Source organism: Mercenaria mercenaria, chromosome 13 (genome assembly GCF_021730395.1).
Source record: "Mercenaria mercenaria strain notata chromosome 13, MADL_Memer_1, whole genome shotgun sequence".
Taxonomy (NCBI): Eukaryota; Metazoa; Mollusca; class Bivalvia; order Venerida; family Veneridae; genus Mercenaria; species Mercenaria mercenaria.
In genome coordinates this window covers 52,717,255-52,738,154 of record NC_069373.1, presented here as the reverse complement: position 1 = coordinate 52,738,154, position 20,900 = coordinate 52,717,255, and the positions used below count along the sequence as shown (strand labels likewise).

Sequence of the window (20,900 nt, the reverse complement as noted above, 5' to 3'; positions counted from 1 at the left end):
TTTTTTAGTCTGCCTTTACGATCAACCTAGATTTTTTTGCAACTGAATATATACACATATCTCTGGACTCTGTTTACAGAAAAGTTAAGCTTTTTTCAACAATAATTCCCCTGTGCATTTTTTCCTCCTACCTTTACATACTATTACCATTACAACCTGGTTTACATATAGAGTTCATGGGCTATTCTCCTTCCTTTGCTTAATATAACAACTTGGTTTAACTGCTTTAATTAAAATTCATGTGTTTTTTCTACTGTTATTCTAGACATAATACACCAACATAGTTTAGTCTTTTCTAGACATAATACACAAGACATGGTTTAGTCCACTCTAGACATAATATACCAACCTGGCTCAGTCTTTTCTAGACATAATACACTGACTTGGTTTAGTCTTTTTCTAGACATAATTTACCAACCTGACTCAGTCTTTTCCAGACATAGTACACTGACTTGATTTAGTCTTTTCTAGACATAATATACCAACCTGTCTCAGTCTTTTCTAGACATAATACACTGACTTGGTTTAGTCTTTCCTAGACATAATACACCAATCTGGTTTAGTCTTTTCTAGACATAACATACTAACCTGGTTTAGCTGCCTTCCTTAAGAGATCATGAGCTTTTTCTCCTTCCCTCACATAGTCAATTGGCTTCTTGTTATTTCTGTCTGTGATAGAAGCATCACATTTTGCATCTAGCAGGTATTCTAGTACAACCATTGAATGATCTGGGTTTGCCATTTTTGATTTAACAACAACGTGTAGAGCAGTACTGCCATCATTGTCCACCTCATCTTTCTTCTCTGGTGTTCTTTCATACTCCTTTAGAATATGACTCAAAAGTTCTGTTACACCTGTAGAATCAACTGATGCACTGAATTCAACATGTAGATAAGTTAATACACTGATTGTGTGTGGTCTGCACTAACAAAAGAACTTCATTTTGCTTGAAATGCCTTACTTCTATTATAACTAAAATCCAAATGGGGATAAAACCTTCAAAGAACCACACATTCTTTTCCAAAAGTAAGAGCTGTCTGACGACACTCTACCATTTGAAAGTATTATCACATCTTAAACCTGCCTTAGCAGCAACCTGTATTAAACAGACTTGCCTTAAGCCGCCAGTCAGCTAACTGCCCAAACTGATCTATTGTTTCAACTTTAACTTAAGCAGCCACCTGTCTTAGGCAGTTGGACTGTGCTGCTCTATTGGCTGGCTGCCTATAATGTGAAATTGTTAAAATGACATCGGAAAGCCTCCCCAACACCCCACACATTCCCCAAGAAGTTGTTTGATACGAGTATTATAAGTGGTAATTTTTCATTTAAATATATTAACCTAGCCGGAGGGATAGCTTTACTACGTAGAGAAGTGTAGGCATGCCAAACTGATGTCCAATCTTTTCAACAGATGCTCCCATATCAATCAGTGCGACGGCTAAATCCTCTCCCCAGGCCTGTATCTTAGTGTCTGTTAGAGACTTCAACATCACACCTATATTCAGATCATCACACTTCCATGTTGATACCTCTATATTCTCCAGATCTGATGAAACACCCCTAAAAAGCAGAACCATTTGGTATTTACAGGGCTTTTTCACCCTATCTCAAGGGGCCGATATTCGGCCCCATTCCCAATGCCAAATATGCTATATTTTTCCCAATCTGGAGCAAAAAATTCCCAATCCAATGAAAAATTTCCCAACTGAAATCAGTTACTTTCTGTTTTTCAATAATAATTCTTGCACAATTAGTTTTGTTTGCCAAGTACATCAAACAAAATGTTGGAAAAACCAACCCATTTCTATTTTTAGTAACACGACCGTCTGCAACCTCGGCAAAAAATAATTACAAGATTTTGCTGAAGAAATGTATGATTTGTATGCAAAAACCTCTCAAAATGCATAAAAACACAAATATTAATTGAATTAAGTACCCAAAACATTTTGACAGGTAGTTCTTATACCCTTAAAATCAATTGTCACATATTTTCGCGATCCAGTTTTTACACTTGAAAATACACGCACTTTGCCATTCTACTTTTTGGATATTTTCAGTTATAACTTTGGTGAAAACAAACTGTAAACAAAAACTTTAACATGACAAATAAAGAGTTACTGTATTTTTAGGCAATATTGGAACACAATCCTGAAAAGAAACAAGAGGACCATGATGGTCCTGAATCGCTCACCTATCCCCATATGACCAGCGTTCGACACTAACTTTTTTGCCAGGTATCCTGAAGGAATACCTGCTGGGAAATTTAGGAATCCCTGCTGAAAATTAGGAGTCCCTGATAACAAAATGTGGTAAGAACATGAAAAAACTAAAATCTAACAAACACAACTGTTTACAGTACTACATGTATTTTATGTCCACTTTATTTCCATTTTACATCAATGACAACAATAGCTTGTATGACTTTTGCTGTAAAAGAATAATGTCATTTCTGTCCAAGTCCTCTTCCCCCTCATCTTCACTACCATCGCACTCCTCTGCCATTTGTTGTAGTTCGTCTAAATGTATGCCGCCTAGTTCATTCCCCCTTATAACCCCCTTATTTGTAATCATGTTTTTAATATAAAAAAAAAAATTCCGAAAAGTCTCCCTTAAATAAAAAAAATTCAAAAAAAAAATGTTCCGACCTACCTACCCTAATTTTTTCAGCATGTTACCAGATACAAAGATTTTTTAGTCCTTATTAATGCAACTCCCACAGACTTTATCTAAAACTAGTACATTGGTCATAACAGATTTTCTTAAACATCTCATATTTTAGTTGTTTTATTTTGCACATTGCCTAAAAGTGGGTGGGGTTTAGTGTTTGCATGCTTTTATTATCAGCAAATTCTTCTAAATAAGAGCTGCTTTGGCAACAGTGATCATATTTTTCGTAAATGCAGACGTTTTATTGGCTTTTTATTTTAGTTTGTACTTGAAAAATCTTGTAAGAAATAATAAAAATGTTCGAAAATGTCGGTCTAGAAAACGAGTGACAAATACGAAAAACAAAAGTAACAGTTAAAGTTCTTGAAAAGATAACTGTTTTAACTTTATTTTCCCATCATACCACGTATAATTTCTGCTTATTTAATTTGTTTTGCCCAAACAAAGCCTCGGCAATTATGATAATAAATTTGTTATAGACCGTAACGGCCGACCGGCTCATGTAATCGTATCGAGCACACAAAATAATGGTACCAACACGATAATCTAAGGCTGCATTGTTTATCAATAAACTTGTAAACATTGATCAATAAACACCTTTGATAATGACAAGGCAAATTGTACTAAATACAAACCGCGAGATAAGCACGTGTCATTTGGCGCGTGGCGTGACTGACATCTGTCGGTAGCTAATTAACATACGACGCTCCGCCTACTGCCATATTTCCGCTTGTGCCGGCGAACAATATTGAAATTCACTGGGATTTTGATTGACAGGGGGCAGAACTATCGAACTTGGAACGCATCTAAGTAAATTTCCGCGAGTCAAGCCGACGCACGTGCCGTAATTTATGCGGGTAAAATACGAGTTTTTCGCGGGTCAAAACCCGGGAGCTCGGGTCAACTGAACGCCCTGGAAGCCTTAGCAAAAGACCGATGTTTGAGCGAACAAGACTGGGGAATTTCATTGTTTAGAATCATATTTTATCTGAAAATCAAGAGTCCCGACGGAACACCGAAATTGTGAACTTTAGGATCCCTTGCGGATTTTTGGTGTCCTCGGGATCCCGGGACACCGTTAGTGTCGAACGCTGCATATGACCCAGTGTTGAACTGAGTATGACGTCGTTATTTCTATTATTTGACATAGTGACCTAGTTTTTGAGCACATGTGACCTAGATATCATCAAGATAAAAAATTCTGACCAATTTTCATGAAGATTCATTGAAAAATATGGCCTCTAGAGAGGTCACAAGGTTTTCTATTATTTGACCTAATGACCTAGTTTTTGAAGGCACGGAGACCCACTTATAAACTTGACCTAGTATCATCAAGGTGAACATTCTCACCAATTTTCATGAAGATCCCGTGAAAAAATGGCCTCTAGAGAGGTCACAAGGTTTTTCTAATTTTTCGACTACTGATCTAGTTTTTGACCGCACATGACCCAATTCGAACCTGACCTAGATATCATCAAGCTGAACTTCTCACCAATTTTCATGAAGATCCATTGAAAAATATGGCCTCTAGAGAGGTCACAAGGTTTTTCTATTTTTAGACCTACTGGCCTTGTTTTTCACCCCACGTGACCCAGTTTCGAATTGACCTAGATATCATCAAGGTGAACATTCTGACCAATATTCATGAAGATCTCATGAAAAATATGGCCTCTAGAGAGGTCACAAGGTTTTTTCCATTTTTAGATCTACTGACCTAGTTTTTAACCCCATGTGACCAGTTTCGAACTTGCCCTAGATATCATCAAGGGGAACATTCTGACCAATTTTCATGAAGATCCATTGAGAAATATGGCCTCTAGAGAGGTCACAAGGTTTTTCTATTTTTAGACCTACTGACCTAGTTTTTGACCCCACATGACCCAGTTTCGAACTTGACCTAGATATCATCAAGGTGAACATTCTGACCAATATTCATGAAGATCTCATGAAAAATATGGCCTCTAGAGAGGTCACAAGGTTTTTCTATTTTTAGATCTACTGACCTAGTTTTTAACCCACGTGACCCAGTTTCGAACTTGACCTGATATCATCAAGGTGAACATTCTGATTAATTTTCATGAAGAATCCATTGAGAAATATGGCCTCTAGAGAGGTCACAAGGTTTTTCTATTTTTAAACCTAATGACCTAGTTTTAGACCCCACGTGACCAGTTTCGAACTTGACCTAGATATCATCAAGGTGAACATTCTGACCAATTTTCGTGAAGATCTTGTGAAATATATGGCCTCTAGAGAGGTCACAAGGTTTTTCTATTTTTAGACCTAATGACCTAGTTTTTGACTGCACGTGACCCAATTTCGAACTTGACCTAGATATCATCAAGGGGAACATTCTGACCAATTTTCATAAAGATCCCATGAAAAACGTGACCTCTAGAGTGGTCACAAGCAAAAGTTTACGCACGCACGCACGGCACGGACGACGGACGCTGCGCGATCACAAAAGCTCACCTTGTCACTTTGTGACAGGTGAGCTAAAAATCTCAAAATTTCACAAGGGGATACTGTCTACCAGTAACATTTGAAACTGAAGATTTAAACTAACATATATTAATTAAAAACTCACTTAATTTGTCAGTATATTTTCCCAAATTTGACAATTTACCGCGTTAAAACTTCCCAATATGACCAGGGGCCTTTTTCCCAAAACCCCCTGAGAAATCCCTGATTTAGACATTGACACAAGTCTACTAAAGTCCCTCTGTGGTATTCATAACGGTACATTTTTTACCGAATTATGGGTGTCAAGTTATTCTTTTTCTTATTTCATATTTTGTCCATCATACTGGTAATTGTACTGGTAATTGTACTGACAATGCTCTACAAAACATATCAGGTCTGAATTAAAATAGAGTTTCTTTCCCTTCTTTTTAACAGGCTACCCCCAGCAGTGCCATGATGGCCCTATATTGCTAAACTGAGTTACACACCTCAAACAGGTTAAACAAAATTTTTCTAAAAGTGTTAAGCCTTGGTGACCAAATTTCTGGACAAATCAGAACAATTTCAATAAACTATTTCTGTGAAATAATTTCAAAATCTTCAAGTTTACATGGAAATGTTGTTCAAAAATATTTCTAATTAGGCTCTGGTTGGCATGCTTTCGAAAGAAAGCAAATATTTACTTAGAACAATCTTTATAAAGAGGTCACCCAAGAAACACTGCTACGAAATCATAAGATCAAGCCAGCATTTTCTGACAGAAAAATTGTAAAAGTTTCTACTACATACTTATAGGAACAAGAGGACCAAATGGACCTAAGTCGCTCAACTGAAGAGGCTCCTGACCTTCTGACCTTGCTTCTAACCAGGTTTGGTTAAAATCATTTCAGCATTCATTAAAGAAAAAGTTATTTAAAGGTTATTTTTCTATGTTTTGCCCTGAAGCCCCCAAAAAACATAGCCATTACAACAAACTTCCAAAATACAAAGATGTTTAATTTAATTTTTTCATCTAATTTTTGCTCTAGTGTCCTCTAAAAGGGACCAAGCAGAACCGTTATAATAATACTACTGACTAAGTCTAATGAAGATCAATCAAGCGGTTCATGAGAAGAAGTCATTTAAAGGTTTCTCTATTTTTTTTTAGCTCTAACTGTCCCTATAATGGACTGCCTGCCCCCATTTGAACAAATTTTGGAGAGGACCTTACAATGATACACACCAAGTTTAATGGAGATTCATATAGCAGTTCTGACGAAGAAGTTGCTTAAAGGTTTTTTTCTTTCTATTTTTAGCTCTGGTAGTCCCTAAATGGGACCAAGTTGAATCATTTAAACGAACTAGATAGAGGTCCATGCCAGGATGCTACTGACCAAGTTTGGTGTAAATCTGACCAGCAGTTTCAGAGAAGAAGATATCTTAGTAGAAATGTTGAAGTAGGATGTAGGACGATGAACGCAGAACTAGACGCCCGACCATCCACCTATACTAATAGCTCACCCGGCACAAAGTTCAGACGAGCTTAAAAAAGTGGCCAAGTTTTTTTTACTAATCAAAATAGTCTAAACGCTTCTGGTTGTGAGTGATATAATGAACATTTGAGCATCCGCGCAGTCTGGTCAGGATCCATGCTGTTCCCTAATAGTTTCTCCAATTCCAATAGGCTTTAAAAGTGAACAGCAAGGAGCCTGACCAGACTGCGCAGATGCGCAGGCTGGTCTGGATCCATGCTGGTCGCATACCCACTATGTTGGTTTTCTCATGGCACGGCTCATATGTGTTCAAATATTTCGAAATCAAAGCAAAATAATTCTTTAAGTTCTTTTTGGTTTTTTTTGAGTTGACAAAGCAAGCTAGGTTCTAAATAAATTAGATTTCTATTAACATCTCACAAAGATGCCAATCCAAGGTACATCCCTGTGATATTTGATGTTATTTTCAGCACATACTGACAACAGGGACTAACAGACAATAGGTTAGGTGATGGATACAAAGATAGGAACTGGGTGATGGGGAAAGTTAACACTGAGCTCTTTATGAGCACCAAGTGAGCTAAAAATAAATATGGTATTTTGCCCTTATGGATCCCATTTGTAAAATGCTGCATATAAAGACTTACTCATTATATCCTGTAAGAAGCAAAGAAATACTCTCCCACTGGTTCTGACTCGCCAACTTGTGAACAACTTTCGTCCATACCTCATCTTCCTCGTCTGGTATCTCCATCTCGTCCATCAGTAAATTCTCCATAGCCTCTGGAACGTAACAAGAAAATAGTGTGTTTCTTCATACAAGGGAGGTTCTAAAAGTTCTGATATGAATGTTGTAACTATTTCATTATTGAAGCATTCTGATTTACTAGAAATGATAGCTGAAAAAAGTAAGCTGCTAAAATAATTTGATTGCAACCTGTAGCATTTATATTTTACCAGACTTGTATGGTCTAAGTGCTGCACTGTTCATGATGTTAAATTTGTTTGTTTAACACTGAATGTAAAGCTTAATAGTCGCTAAAATTAAGCATAACAGCACATGATGAAGCTGTAGGCTCAAACCTTCAGTATCGGTGTTATTGATCTCGACAGCTTAAATCTAAAGATCACTGTGACCTTGACTTTTGACCTTCTAACTACCAAAACACTTGGGGTCAACTACTGACCACTGGTTATCATCCTATGAAGTCTGTCAGCTAACCTGGCCAAAGACTTAACTGTTCACAAGTTACTGAGGAGAAACTGTTATTTTGAGGTCATTATGGCCTTGACCTTTAACCTACTGACTCGTAACGTATCAGATCAGGGTTGCATAATGAAAGCAGATGTTCCAAACATAAGGTTTTGTTTCTTATAAATGCTTAAGTCTTGTTTGAGGCTGAACTGAGTTCATTCCAACATTGTATTGCAAAAAACTGAACAAGAGGACCATGATGGTCCTGAATCGCTCACCTGTTCCCACATGACCCAGTTTTGAGTATGACATCGTTTTTTCTATTATTTGACAAAGTGACCTAGTTTTTGAGCTCATGTGACCCAGTTTTGAACTTGACTTAGATATCATCAAGATAAAAATTCTGACCAATTTTCATGAAGATCCATTGAAAAATATGGCCTCTAGAGAGGTCAAAAGATTTTTCAAATTTAAGACCTAATGACCTAGTTTTTGACCACAGTTGACCCAGTTTCAAACTTGACCTAGATATCATCAAGATGAACATTCAGACCAACTTTCATACAGATCCCATGAAAAGTATGGCCTCTAGAGATGTCACAAGGTTTTTTTATTATTTGACCTACTGACCTAGTTTTTGATGGCACGTGACCCAGTTTCAAACCTGACATAGATATCATCAAGGTGAACATTCTGACCAATTTTCATGAAGATCCATTCAAGGGTATGGCCTCTAGAGAGGTCACAAGGTTTTTCTATTTTAAGACCTACTGACCTAGTTTTTGATCGCAGTTGACCCAGTTTCATACCTGACCTATATATCATCAAGATAAACATTCAGACCAACTTTCATGCAGATCCCATAAAAAATATGGCCTCTAGAGAGGTCACAAGGTTTTTTTTTCATTATTTGACCTACTGACCTACTTTTTAAAGACAGGTGACCCACTTTCGAACCTGACCTAGATATCATCAAGATGAACATTCTGACCAATTTTTATGAAGATCCATTCACAAGTATGGCCTCTAGAGAGGTCACAAGGTTTTTCTATCTTTAGACCTACTGACCTAGTTTTTGACCACACGTGACCCAGTTTCGAACTTGACCTAGATATCATTAATATGAACATTCAGATCAACTTTCATACAGATCCCATGAAAAATATGGCCTATAGAGAGGTCACAAGGTTTTTCTATTATTTGACCTACAGACCTAGTTTTTGAAGGCACGTGACCCAGTTTCGAACTTGACCTAGATATCATCAAGGTGAACATTCAGACCAATTTTCATGAAGATCTTGTGAAATATATGGCCTCTAGAGAGGTCACAAGGTTTTTCTATTTTTAGATCTACTGACCTAGTTTTTGACCGCACATGACCCAGTTTTGAACTTGACCTAGATATCATTAAGGTGAACATTCTGACCAACTTTCATAAAGATCCCATGAAATATGTGACCTCTAGAGTGGTCACAAGCAAAAGTTTACGCATGCACGCAAGCACGGACGACGGACGCTGCACGCTCACAAAAGCTCATCTTGTCACTATGTGACAGGTGAGCTAAAAAAGAAGAAATTGATACCAGTCTGTGGTGCCCTGGTAACCAGTATACATATTTCTGCCAGGAAGGTAACAATATCATGCTGGTTCCCCTCTCCATGCATGGCTTTTCTTAGACCGTTTACAAGGTATGGCATAGCTTTTTGTATACCATTGTATCCACCTTTCACGGCTTGGCATGCCCTCCAGTATCCCTAATATATCAATAAATGGCCTTTTAAAGTTTTTAAGTACAAACAAAGCCTGTAAAATAACTAAAATGCATGCTTGAGTTCCAGTGCATCACTTATTTACTAATCTTATGTTGATAAACAAATTGTACTTGGTTTATTTCAAAGTTATGGTTCTGACAGATTTCAACAGAAGTGGACCTAAACAAAACATTGAACCAACAAGAGCTATCCATTAGACAGCAAGTGCTTGACTATTCCAATCTTTGTCCCAGGAATATTACCCTAAATGTTAAAATGTCTATAGAGTTTCAATCCAGTATTTGCATTAGTTTTGAAGATAGTAACTTGCATGCAACACTTTAACCAGAAGTTTTAAGTTCAAAAGGGGACATGATTTAGCCAAAATGCATGTCAGATTTATGGGACTTGATGCATTCAAGTAGATTTAAAAAACTGAAGACATGTGAAGTTTCAATTTTATATCTGTTTTTGTTTTGCAGATAGTAACTTGCATGTAAAATTTAAACCACAATTTTTAAGTCCAAAAGGGGGCATAATTTGCCCAAAATGCATGTCAAAGTTATGGGACTTGACCCAGTGGGGTTGGTAATTGATCTAGAAAAAGAAAAAATAAGTTTCAAATCTATATGCCTTTAAGTAATAGCTATATGTACTTGCACGCAAAACTTTAACCAGGATTTTCTAAGTCCAAAAGGGGGCATAATTTGGCCAAAATGCATGTCAGAGTTATGGGACTTGATGCAATCAACTAGTTTCATAACCCCGAAGACACACAAGAAGTTTCAATTCAATATCTGCATTAGTTTTGGAGATAGTAACTTGCATGTAAAACTTCAACCAGGATTTTCTAAGTCCAAAAGGGGGCATAATATGGCCAAACTACATGTCAGAGTTATGGGACTTGACCCAGTGAGGTTGGTAATTAACTTTTAAAAAGAAAAAATTAAGTTTCAAAGCTATATGCTTTTAAATGATAGCCATATGTACTTGCATGCAAACCTTTAACCAAGGTGTGATACCGACGCCGATGATTCTTCAAATAGTCGAGCTAAAAATGTAATTAAGGGCCTTAATTTTTAACAATTTGCATGAGAGAACTATGTTTCTAGGCTTACTTACTGAACTGGTAAAGTACAAAGTTTCAAGGTTAAGGTCATACAGTGAAGCTAACTTCAACATTAACAAACATGCACGTATGCATGCACACATTCGGGTTCAGTATCTTTTTCAACAATTTTTAACTAACAAGGTCTACATGTAACTGTGAGCACAATATCCAACTTTGTAGTTCTGTCATAATGGAATGTCACCCATAGACATGACATGATACCTCAGGCAGACACATACAGACACTAGGCTTAAAACTCAAAGTGAGGAAGATAGTAGTTACGTTTATAGAAAAAGGAACTTTTCACACTTCACCCTTTAAGAAACATGTTCTTCCTGATAATTAATCTTTTTGGTCTAAAACTCCAAAGTATATACCTACCTTTACGAAACTAGGGCATGAGTTTATGGCGGCTACAGCGTCACTCTCTGCCTCTTTAAATCGTCTCATTCTCAGAAACACCAGGGATCTATTACACAACAGTTTGTGGTGTTCTTCCGCTATGTGTGGTATCCGTGGAAACAGTTGAAATCCCATTAGAGCTGTTGTGTACAAGGACAAAGCTTGCTCCAGATGATGGTTGTTGAGAGCTGACTCAGCATCTTTTTTCAATGTCTGGATAAACACATACACCTGTTGTGCTGAAAATGGAATTTTCAATAAAACTTTGACTGCAAGAGCATTTTAGATCTTTTTCGTTTTGTTTTTTACTGGGTTTAACATCAAACCGACACAATTATAGGTCAAATGGGGACTCTGCAGCTTTTCATGGTGGGGGAAGACCCCAGATGCCCCTGCGGGCATTATTTCATCATAAGCGGGCACCTGGGTAGAACCACCAACCTTCGTAAGCCAGTTGGATGGCTTCCTCACATGGAGAATTTTACGCCCTAAATGAGGCTTGATCCCACATCAGTGAGGGGCAAGTGATTCGAAGTCAGTGACCTTAACCACTTGGCCATGGAGGCCCCCATTTCAGATCTATGATAATCATATTTTACCATGTTAACAAACCCAGTTTTCTCTACATGCAAAATAAAGCACATAAGACTTGAGTTATCAGAGCTCTACACTAACATAGTTTTCCAAGGATCTCGAAGGTCTCCCAGCTTTTTGTCTCAGGCACTACTATTTCATTTTCCAAAGGCTTCCATTATAAGAATTAAATGACCTTGTCACATACCCCAAACCTGAGATATGACCATTAAAATTTGACAATTTCAAGAAGATAGAATGTCAGACACAAGAAATAGTAATTTTATATAAGCTGATTTTATATCCAATCTAATTATTAATTAATTTACAATTTTTCTTCAAATGCAGATACCCCCATTGTTGAATGACATTTAGAGGCAAAATGCTCACTGACACTATTCTAAAGAGACAAATAAAAAGTCATGCATTCAGCTAGACACTTGTAAAATGTTCCAAAGTTTATAGACAACCCAGCATTGCTTGATCTTCACACACATTTTATTACTGTAAACATTACTTTTTGATCCAATCAGCTTATGTTTCATTGACTGTAGAGTCTAACCTGTACTAACGGTCACCTCCGATCAGCGGTCACCTCCGTTCAGCGGTCATTTTATGACGCCCCCGACGGATTTTCCTCTATTTTATCACTTTATTCAGCGGCCACCTGCCGTCCGCGGCCAGCGGCCAGCGAAATTGCCTCCCGACCGTCGTATTTGACCTCTTTCAGCGGCCATTTTTCTTCCAAAACCAATTATTTGTAGGCGATAATCGCCGAAGATACCCGATTTTTTAGAAGCACGTGATTGCTAAGTTTCGCGTGACTTCAACATAAGAACGACAAAATGACATGAGCTTCTCAAGTAAAACTGATAACCAAAGGTGTAATCCCTTTTTGTTATGATCAAATGGCCGTTAATTATCGGCAATTAGCGTGTCACCCCGTGTCAATTTTGTTGTTCACATGTTGTTGTTATCGGTTAAAGATAATATTCGATAACTAATTAGTTGCATAATGTTTGTGATTTTTTTATACTTCTGTCATCAAAATACTATTAGATTTATACGAAATTAATTGTGTTTGAAACAAAATATAAACCACTCGCTCTTTTACGGAACGTAACGGCAATCTTAGATCTTAGCGTAGACAATAAGCGCGGAGAGTAGCTTCCCTTACCAAAATGGCGAAAATTGTAAACAAACTTGTTTTGAAGTTGGAAAATTGTCTGTAACAATTTTTATTGTAAAAAAAACACGCCGGAGTTTTAGATTGCTAAGAAGACCATTTGTATTGCGAAGGCAAATGCACGTCATTGTATCCTGGTAAAATAATAATAGAAAACCGAAAAAGAAATGGGCCTAAGGGCTAAACTGGTCAGAAGTCTGAAAAATACATATATACTGGCTGCACCTCCGATCAGCGGTCACCTGGCTTAAGTGGCCAAATTGTCTGCTTCCCCTGGCTGGCTGCTTAAGACAGGTTAGACTGTAATCAGTTTCCCTACGCTTTCAATAACAACATCTGATCACAATTCTAGGTAGCGGTAACTGATCACGCGTCTAGGTCGCAGGCCACTTATAGCGCGGTAAATCAAAGGGTCAAATCGATTAGGGACAAACAAACCAGAAATGTAAACTGTTGCTATTTTTGAAGTTTTACGAAGATGTAAATGTTTTTCAGGCAAACCACCTGCATGTTTTACACTTTGAAACAAAGAAGCATTTTCAATGGAAGAGTTACACTGAGATAAGAGATCCCCCGACGGAACCGCTAGCTCTCAGAGAGAGAAAAAGTCCTCCGAAATATCAAGATCCCCTGGGATCCTGTTAGTGTGGAACCCAGGTTTTTACTGCCACTAAAATATATAATATTTCTCCATCTTTGTTGGTGGGAAACAAACAAAATATACATACGATCTGGGGGATAAGGCATGCCAAGGTCCATACATCTTCTGTATTGTTGCCTTTCCTGGTCATTAAATTTTCTGGGTCGATATTGCCCACCCCCACCTCTTGGTCGGTGTGACATCACTTCAAAAAGAGTTTAAGTCTGAAAATAGAAATTTTTTATTGATAAACATAAACAGTTTGTTTGATCTGATTTTAACATCACTTTTTTCAGCAGTATTTCAGTTAGACGATGACATCATCTCATCGCCTACCTATATTCAAGGTTTCAAGCAAATACTTCAAACAGCTTTTAAGTTATGATCATTTAAATCTATATGTAGGCATAGGTTATACATATCAATATAACTGCACCTTTACTAGCACTAAATACATGTACCCGTCAGGTATTACACCGCCTGTTCATAAATGTGACATTTTTACACAGGCAAAACTATATTATCTTCACTATAAACTAATCAAGTGATATTTCATTTTCATTGTGGCTTGTTAAAAGTTATCTTTTTACCATAAATATTAAAGCTGACAAGAACATCTGATGCAGTTTTTGAAGGAAAGGTAATTCAAACTCTTAACTGTCTTTGTGACTAAAACTGCTTTCATTTTTCATTCGGTTGTGTAACTGCAAGGGCACTAAACTTATAGATATCTCTGCTTGTAAGTACTTGGCTAAGGCATGTGTTGTCATTCTTTGCAAACACAGCTTTAACATAAATATGAAAACTTCAGTTACTGATATAAACATAACATCCATAAATTTAACATCTGTAAAATCATTTTTGGTTATTTGAAGGATTTAAAAATCAATTTCTACACTTTGATGTGTATGGGCGGCAGTTACCCCCAAAATTTGTAAATATACAACCCGCCCATAAACAAGTCAGTCAGCGCAGTGCATTTCAATGCAGTCCAGTCTAAAACTCCATCCCATCCAATATATTTACATTCAACGCATTGTATTTTGAAACCATTTAATACAAAACTTCATTCCATCCATTTAAACATGGAACGATGCATTGAAAAACTTGTTGTGATGCACCGTAATATGAAATCATCCAACAAAACCTGACACCATGCAGCTCAAAGTGAACCCGTTTAACGCAACATGAGTACGTGCAGTATAAGATGAAATGATTTACTACAACTTGACTCTGATTAATGCATACTGACACCGCTTTGTGTAATTGGAGCGGTCAGGCGCGTAGCTGCCTATACGCAGATACGCAGCTGCGTAATGAAAATCTGGCAAGCATACACAATTAAACTAGCTAATTTATTTGGTTGCAAGAAGAAGTCTATATCATGCAACGGAGATTGCTTCATACGCAATCCATGATCAACAATTAGGTAAAATTTGCCGTCTTATCAGTAAAATTATCCCCCTTGAAAACACCTGGCTGGGCGATATCGATTTTTATCTTGTTGATATTTTCCAATAGAAACAAAGAAGGAAAAAAAGTTTGAATAAGTATTGTTTTCATTATAATGAACACACAATATTTATTATCCTATTGAAGTGTTCGTCATTCTTTTCTCTATACAAAGATATAAAATTTTTTTATTTAAAATGAAGAATTAATATGCTTCCCTTGGCGATTAAAAAACACCACTATCAGTCTCAGTTTATAGCTTACAGTTACTAAATAAAATAAGCAAAAACCTGTGATACATATCTTATTCTTTCCCCTGTAGTCACTTTATTTATAACTTGAGAATATTTTTTATCCTATTGAAGTATTCTACAGACAATAAATTTTTTATATATGTTTTTGTTTTGAAATTATTTTAATGTCTTCTTGCTTCCCTAGACGTTTAAAAATTGGTGATTTTTGTAAAAACATTTCCTTTGCTCATGTCCGTGGTATTTCCTAACGCACGCGGAAACGTACATACTCGTCCGAAGTTAAGCTGCCGATGATACAGAAAGAGCTGAATGTTACAACAGAGAATTGTAATTAATTGGTATTTCTTACTGCATGCATCAATATAAAAGAAAAAAGTAAGAAAGGTAGAGAGAGAGAGAAGAGAAGAAAGGAAAGTCGTAACAATTTCATGAGTTAAATTTACACAATTAGAAAAGAAGCTAGAGTATGTAAATGGTCTATAATTTACTGTTTGCTATACACAATTAGAAAAGAAGCTAGAGTATGTAAATTTTCTATAACTGCATTGCTCTCTTCATATTTTGTTTGAAGTACAGTAAACTGAAGTAATAGCAAACTGGTTTATATTAGTTGATTTAATGTGCACTGAAATTCACCAATAATTGTCTTTTTAGTTTTATAGCAATTTAGGTACATTATCCTACTATTTGATTGCTTATTCTGTAATAACCCTGACCATGTGAAATATTACATTCACACGCCGTCTATGCTAACGGTTTAAAGAGTCAAATTTCTATAATAAAATTATAATACAATGTCAAAAATTGATAAACTGTTGGTTGAGAAATCGGCAAAGAGACATTTTCAAGACTAAAAGCTTTCGAATAGGACAATCTATATAACACTGCAGACGTAATTTGTCACCCATAATAATTATTATGTTATTTTCAAATATCATAGATATATCTTACAATTGTACTTAAATGTATGAAATTATCAATTATTCCATGGTCCCAATGTTGTAGAAAATAAAATATAATAGAAATAATTACACCTAGTTAAATCCTACGCGTATTGCCACGGTTTGACACCGTTACAAGTCATACGATATTACAGTATCCCACAACCAATTCACAGTGAGATTAATATGTTCTTTCTTTATAATTGGTGATTACAGTTTTTTCAGTGGCCTTATAGGTAACTAAATTATATGTTTTATATTTCAGAAGACCTTAAAGAACATTCTAAACAAGAGCTGTCTCCGTAGGATGACACATGCCCCCGATGGCACTTTGAATGAATAGTTATGGCCGATGTTAGAGTTTAGGACCTTTGACCTTCGGAGCTGGGTCTTGCGTGCGACACATCGTCTTACTGTGTCACACATTCATGCATAGTTATTTTAAAATCCATGCATGAATGACAAAGATATGGACCGGACATGCCCATCAATGCACTATCATGAAAAATGATCTTTAACGTCTAAGTGTGACCTTGACCTTTGAGCTACGGACCTGGGTCTTGCGTGTGACACGTCGTCTTATTGTGGTACACATTCATACCAAGTTATTTGAAAATCCATCCATCGATGACAAAGACATGGACCGGACACGCCCATCAATGCACTATCCTTTAACGTCTAAGTGTGACCTTGACCTTTGAGCTACGGACCTGGGTCTTGCGCACTGCACGTCGTCTTACTGTGGTACACATTCATGCCAAGTTATTTGAAAATCCATCCATCGATGACAAAGATATGGACCGGACACGCCCATCAATGCACTATCCTTTAACGTCTAAGTGTGACCTTGACCTTTGAGCTACGGACCTGGGTCTTGCGCACTGCACGTCGTCTTACTGTGGTACACATTCATGCCAAGTTATTTGAAAATCCATCCATCGATGACAAAGATATGGACCGGACACGAAAATTGCGGACAGACCGACAGACTGACAGACCGACAGACAGACAGACGGTTCAAAAACTATATGCCTCCCTTCGGGGGCATAAAAAATATCCAATCAAGTTTTCAGTGTAATACTTGGTTTTAGATGTCGTTGAGATATATCATCAGTCACGCTATGTTTTTAACATTTTTTATGATTCAATATTGTTAGTAAAATGTCTTCCAAATGCTAATGTTAAAGCCTGAAACTTTTGTTTTTTCACACATCGCCATTGTGATCTCGCGCTTCTCTATCATGAGCAGGCGATACGCAAAGCGCAGGATCATGATGGCAAAGCGCGAAATGATGATGAGAAAGCGCGAGATCACGATGACAAAGCGTGAAATTGAGAATTTTCACAAGCGAGATCACAATGGCAAATCCGCGAAATAATTTAAAAGGTGTAAGAAACATTTTGCAGAATACTGTTTTAATTAAAGAAAAAAAGATAAGGAAATACCTATAAAGAAGTTGACGTAATGAAGACGTCGCTATACCAGAATGCTTTCCCTATGCAAGGTATCAGTTTCAGATTTGGCGCATTTGTATCAGTATCATGAAACTTAGCATTTGTTGACTATATAGTCTGGTATTCAGTTTAGAGTTATTGCAAATTCCTTTAACAACTATCGTATATATACTTACAGACATATCTCTTGGATGAAATATCCATGGCATGCAATCATAATGATATTTTAAAAGTGTGTCACCACTAATCATTTGTTTTGAATTAATACTTGCACATATATAACATGGATCATTAAACCACAGATTGCACGTGCAGTATTACGCACATACCTAGTACAAGAGGACCATGACGGTCCTGAATCGCTCACCTGTTCCCACATGACCCAGTTTTGAGTATGACGTCGTTTTTTCTATTATTTGACATAGTGACCTAGTTTTTGAGCTCATGTGACCCAGTTTTGAACTTGACCTAGATATTATCAAGATAAAAATTCTGACCAATTTTCATGAAGATCCATTGAAAAATATGGTCTCTAGAGAGGTCACAAGGTTTTTCTATTATCTGACCTATTGACCTAGTTTTCAAAGGTACATGACCCTGTTTTGAACTTTATCTAGATATCATCAAGGTGAACATTCTCACTAATTTTCATGAAGATCTCATGAAAAATATGGCCTCTAGAGAGGTCAAAAGGTTTTTCTATTTTTAAACCTACTGGCCTAGTTTTTGACCGCACGTGACCCAGTTTCAGAACTGACCTAGATATCATCAAGATGAACATTCAGATGAATTTTCATGAAGATCCATTGAAAAATATGGCCTCTGGAGAGGTCAAAAGATTTTAATAATTTTAGACCTACTGATCTAGTTTTTGACCACAGTTGACCCAGTTTCAAACTTGACCTGGATATCATCAAGATGAAAATTCAGACCAACTTTCACACAGATCCCATGAAAAGTATGGCCTCTAGAGAGGTGACAAGGTTTTTAAATTATTTGACCTACTGACCTAGTTTTCTATGGCACGTGACCCAGTTTCAAACCTGACCTAGATATCATCAAGGTGAACATTATGACCACTTTTTATGGAGATCCATTCACAAGTATGGCCTCTAGAGAGGTCACAAGGTTTTTCTATTTTTAGACCTACTGACCTAGTTTTTGACCACACATGACCCTGTTTCGATCTTGATCTAGATATCATCAAGATGAACATTCAGACCAACTTTCATACAGATCCCATGAAAAATATGGTCTCTAGAGAGGTCACAAGGTTTTTCTATTATTTGACCTACTGACCTAGTTTTTGAGGGCACGTGGCCCACTTTCAAACTTGACCTAGATATCATCAAGGTAAACATTCTGAATAATTTTCATGAAGATCTCATGAAATATATGGTCTCTAGAGAGGTCACAAGGTTTTTCTATTTTTAGACCTACTGACCTAGTTTTTGACCGCACGTGACCAAGTTTCGAACTTGACCTAGATATCATCAAAATGAATATTCAGACCAACTTTCATACAAATCCCATGAAAAATATGGCCTTTAGACAGGTCACAAGGTTTTTCTATTATTTGACCTACTCACCTAGTTTTTGACAGCACGTGACCCAGTTTCGAACTTACCTAGATATCATCAAGGTGAACGTTCTGACCAATTTTCATGAAGATCTTTTGAAATATATGGCCTCTAGAGAGGTCACAAGGTTTTTCTATTTTTAGACCTACTGACATAGTTTTTGACGGCACGTGACCCAGTTTCGAACTTGACCTAGATATCATCAAGGTGAACATTCTGACCAATTTTCATGAAGATCTCATGAAATATATGGCCTCTAGAGAGGTCACAAGGTTTTTCTATTTTTAGACCTACTGACCTAGTTTTTGATGGCATGTGACCCAGTTTCTAACTTGACCTAGATATCATCAAGATGAACATTCTGACCAACTTTCATTAAGATCCCATGAAAAATGTGACCTCTAGAGGGGTCACAAGCAAAAGTTTACGGACGCACGGACAGATGGACGGACGACGGATACCGCGCGATCACAACAGCTCACCTCGTCACTTTGTGACAGTTGAGCTAACAAGAGCTGTCTCCGTAGGATGACACATGCCCCCGATGGCACTTTGAATGAATAGTTATGGCCGATGTTAGAGTTTAGGATCTTTGACCTACGGAGCTGGGTCTTGCGCGCGACACATCGTCTTACTGTGTCACACATTCATGCATAGTTATTTTAAAATCCATGCATGAATGACAAAGATATGGACCGGACATGCCCATCAATGCACTATCATGAAAAATGATCTTTAACGTCTAAGTGTGACCTTGACCTTTGAGCTACGGACCTGGGTCTTGCGTGTGACACGTCGTCTTACTGTGGTACACATTCATGCCAAGTTATTTGAAAATCCATCCATCGATGACAAAGATATGGACCGGACACGCCCATCAATGCACTATCCTTTAACGTCTTAGTGTGACCTTGACTTTTGAGCTACGGACCTGGGTCTTGCGCACTGCACGTCGTCTTACTGTGGTACACATTCATGCCAAGTTATTTGAAAATCCATCCATCGATGACAAAGATATGGACCGGACACGCCCATCAATGCACTATCCTTTAACGTCTAAGTGTGACCTTGACCTTTGAGCTACGGACCTGGGTCTTGCGCACTGCACGTCGTCTTACTGTGGTACACATTCATGCCAAGTTATTTGAAAATCCATCCATCGATGACGAAAGATATGGACCGGACACGCCCATCAATGCACTATCCTTTAACGTCTAAGTGTGACCTTGACCTTTGAGCTACGGACCTGGGTCTTGCGCACTGCACGTCGTCTTACTGTGGTACACATTCATGCCAAGTTATTTGAAAATCCATCCATCGATGACAAAGATATGGACCGGACACGCCCATCAATGCACTATCCTTTAACGTCTAAGTGTGACCTTGACCTTTGAGCTACGGACCTGGGTCTTGCGCACTGCAGGTCGTCTTACTGTGGTACACATTCATGCCAAGTTATTTGAAAATCCATCCATCGATGACAAAGATATGGACCGGACACGAAAATTGCAGACAGACCGACAGACCGACAGACGGTTCAAAAACTATATGCCTCCCTTCGGGGGCATAAAAATAAAACATTTTATATAAACAATTAACAAAGAATAAGGTTTTCGTGCAATGTTTTTGTTTCAAATACACACTAAAAGGCACCATTTGCCGTTCTCACATTGATAAATAATCAAGGGAAGGATACACCGACCCGCTACCCCAATTTCATCTGCGTACTATTAAAAATGGCCTAGCTACGCGC

The 20,900-nt window shown here is 37.4% G+C and overlaps 1 protein-coding gene across 1 annotated transcript in view; it reads right to left on the bottom strand.

Annotated features, from left to right (window-relative positions):
* The window catches only part of LOC123528452 (TPR and ankyrin repeat-containing protein 1-like), a 153,863-nt gene that overhangs the window by 117,620 nt on the left and 15,343 nt on the right, over positions 1-20,900 (bottom strand). Inside the window, exons 2-7 of the mRNA XM_045308172.2 lie at positions 13,554-13,689; positions 11,046-11,305; positions 9,385-9,556; positions 7,254-7,389; positions 1,344-1,564; positions 589-855 (exon numbers count right to left, since the gene is read on the bottom strand). Coding sequence (XP_045164107.2) covers positions 589-855; positions 1,344-1,564; positions 7,254-7,389; positions 9,385-9,556; positions 11,046-11,305; positions 13,554-13,668 — 1,171 coding nt within the window. The 5' untranslated portion in view covers positions 13,669-13,689. The remainder of the gene's footprint in view (positions 1-588; positions 856-1,343; positions 1,565-7,253; positions 7,390-9,384; positions 9,557-11,045; positions 11,306-13,553; positions 13,690-20,900) is intronic.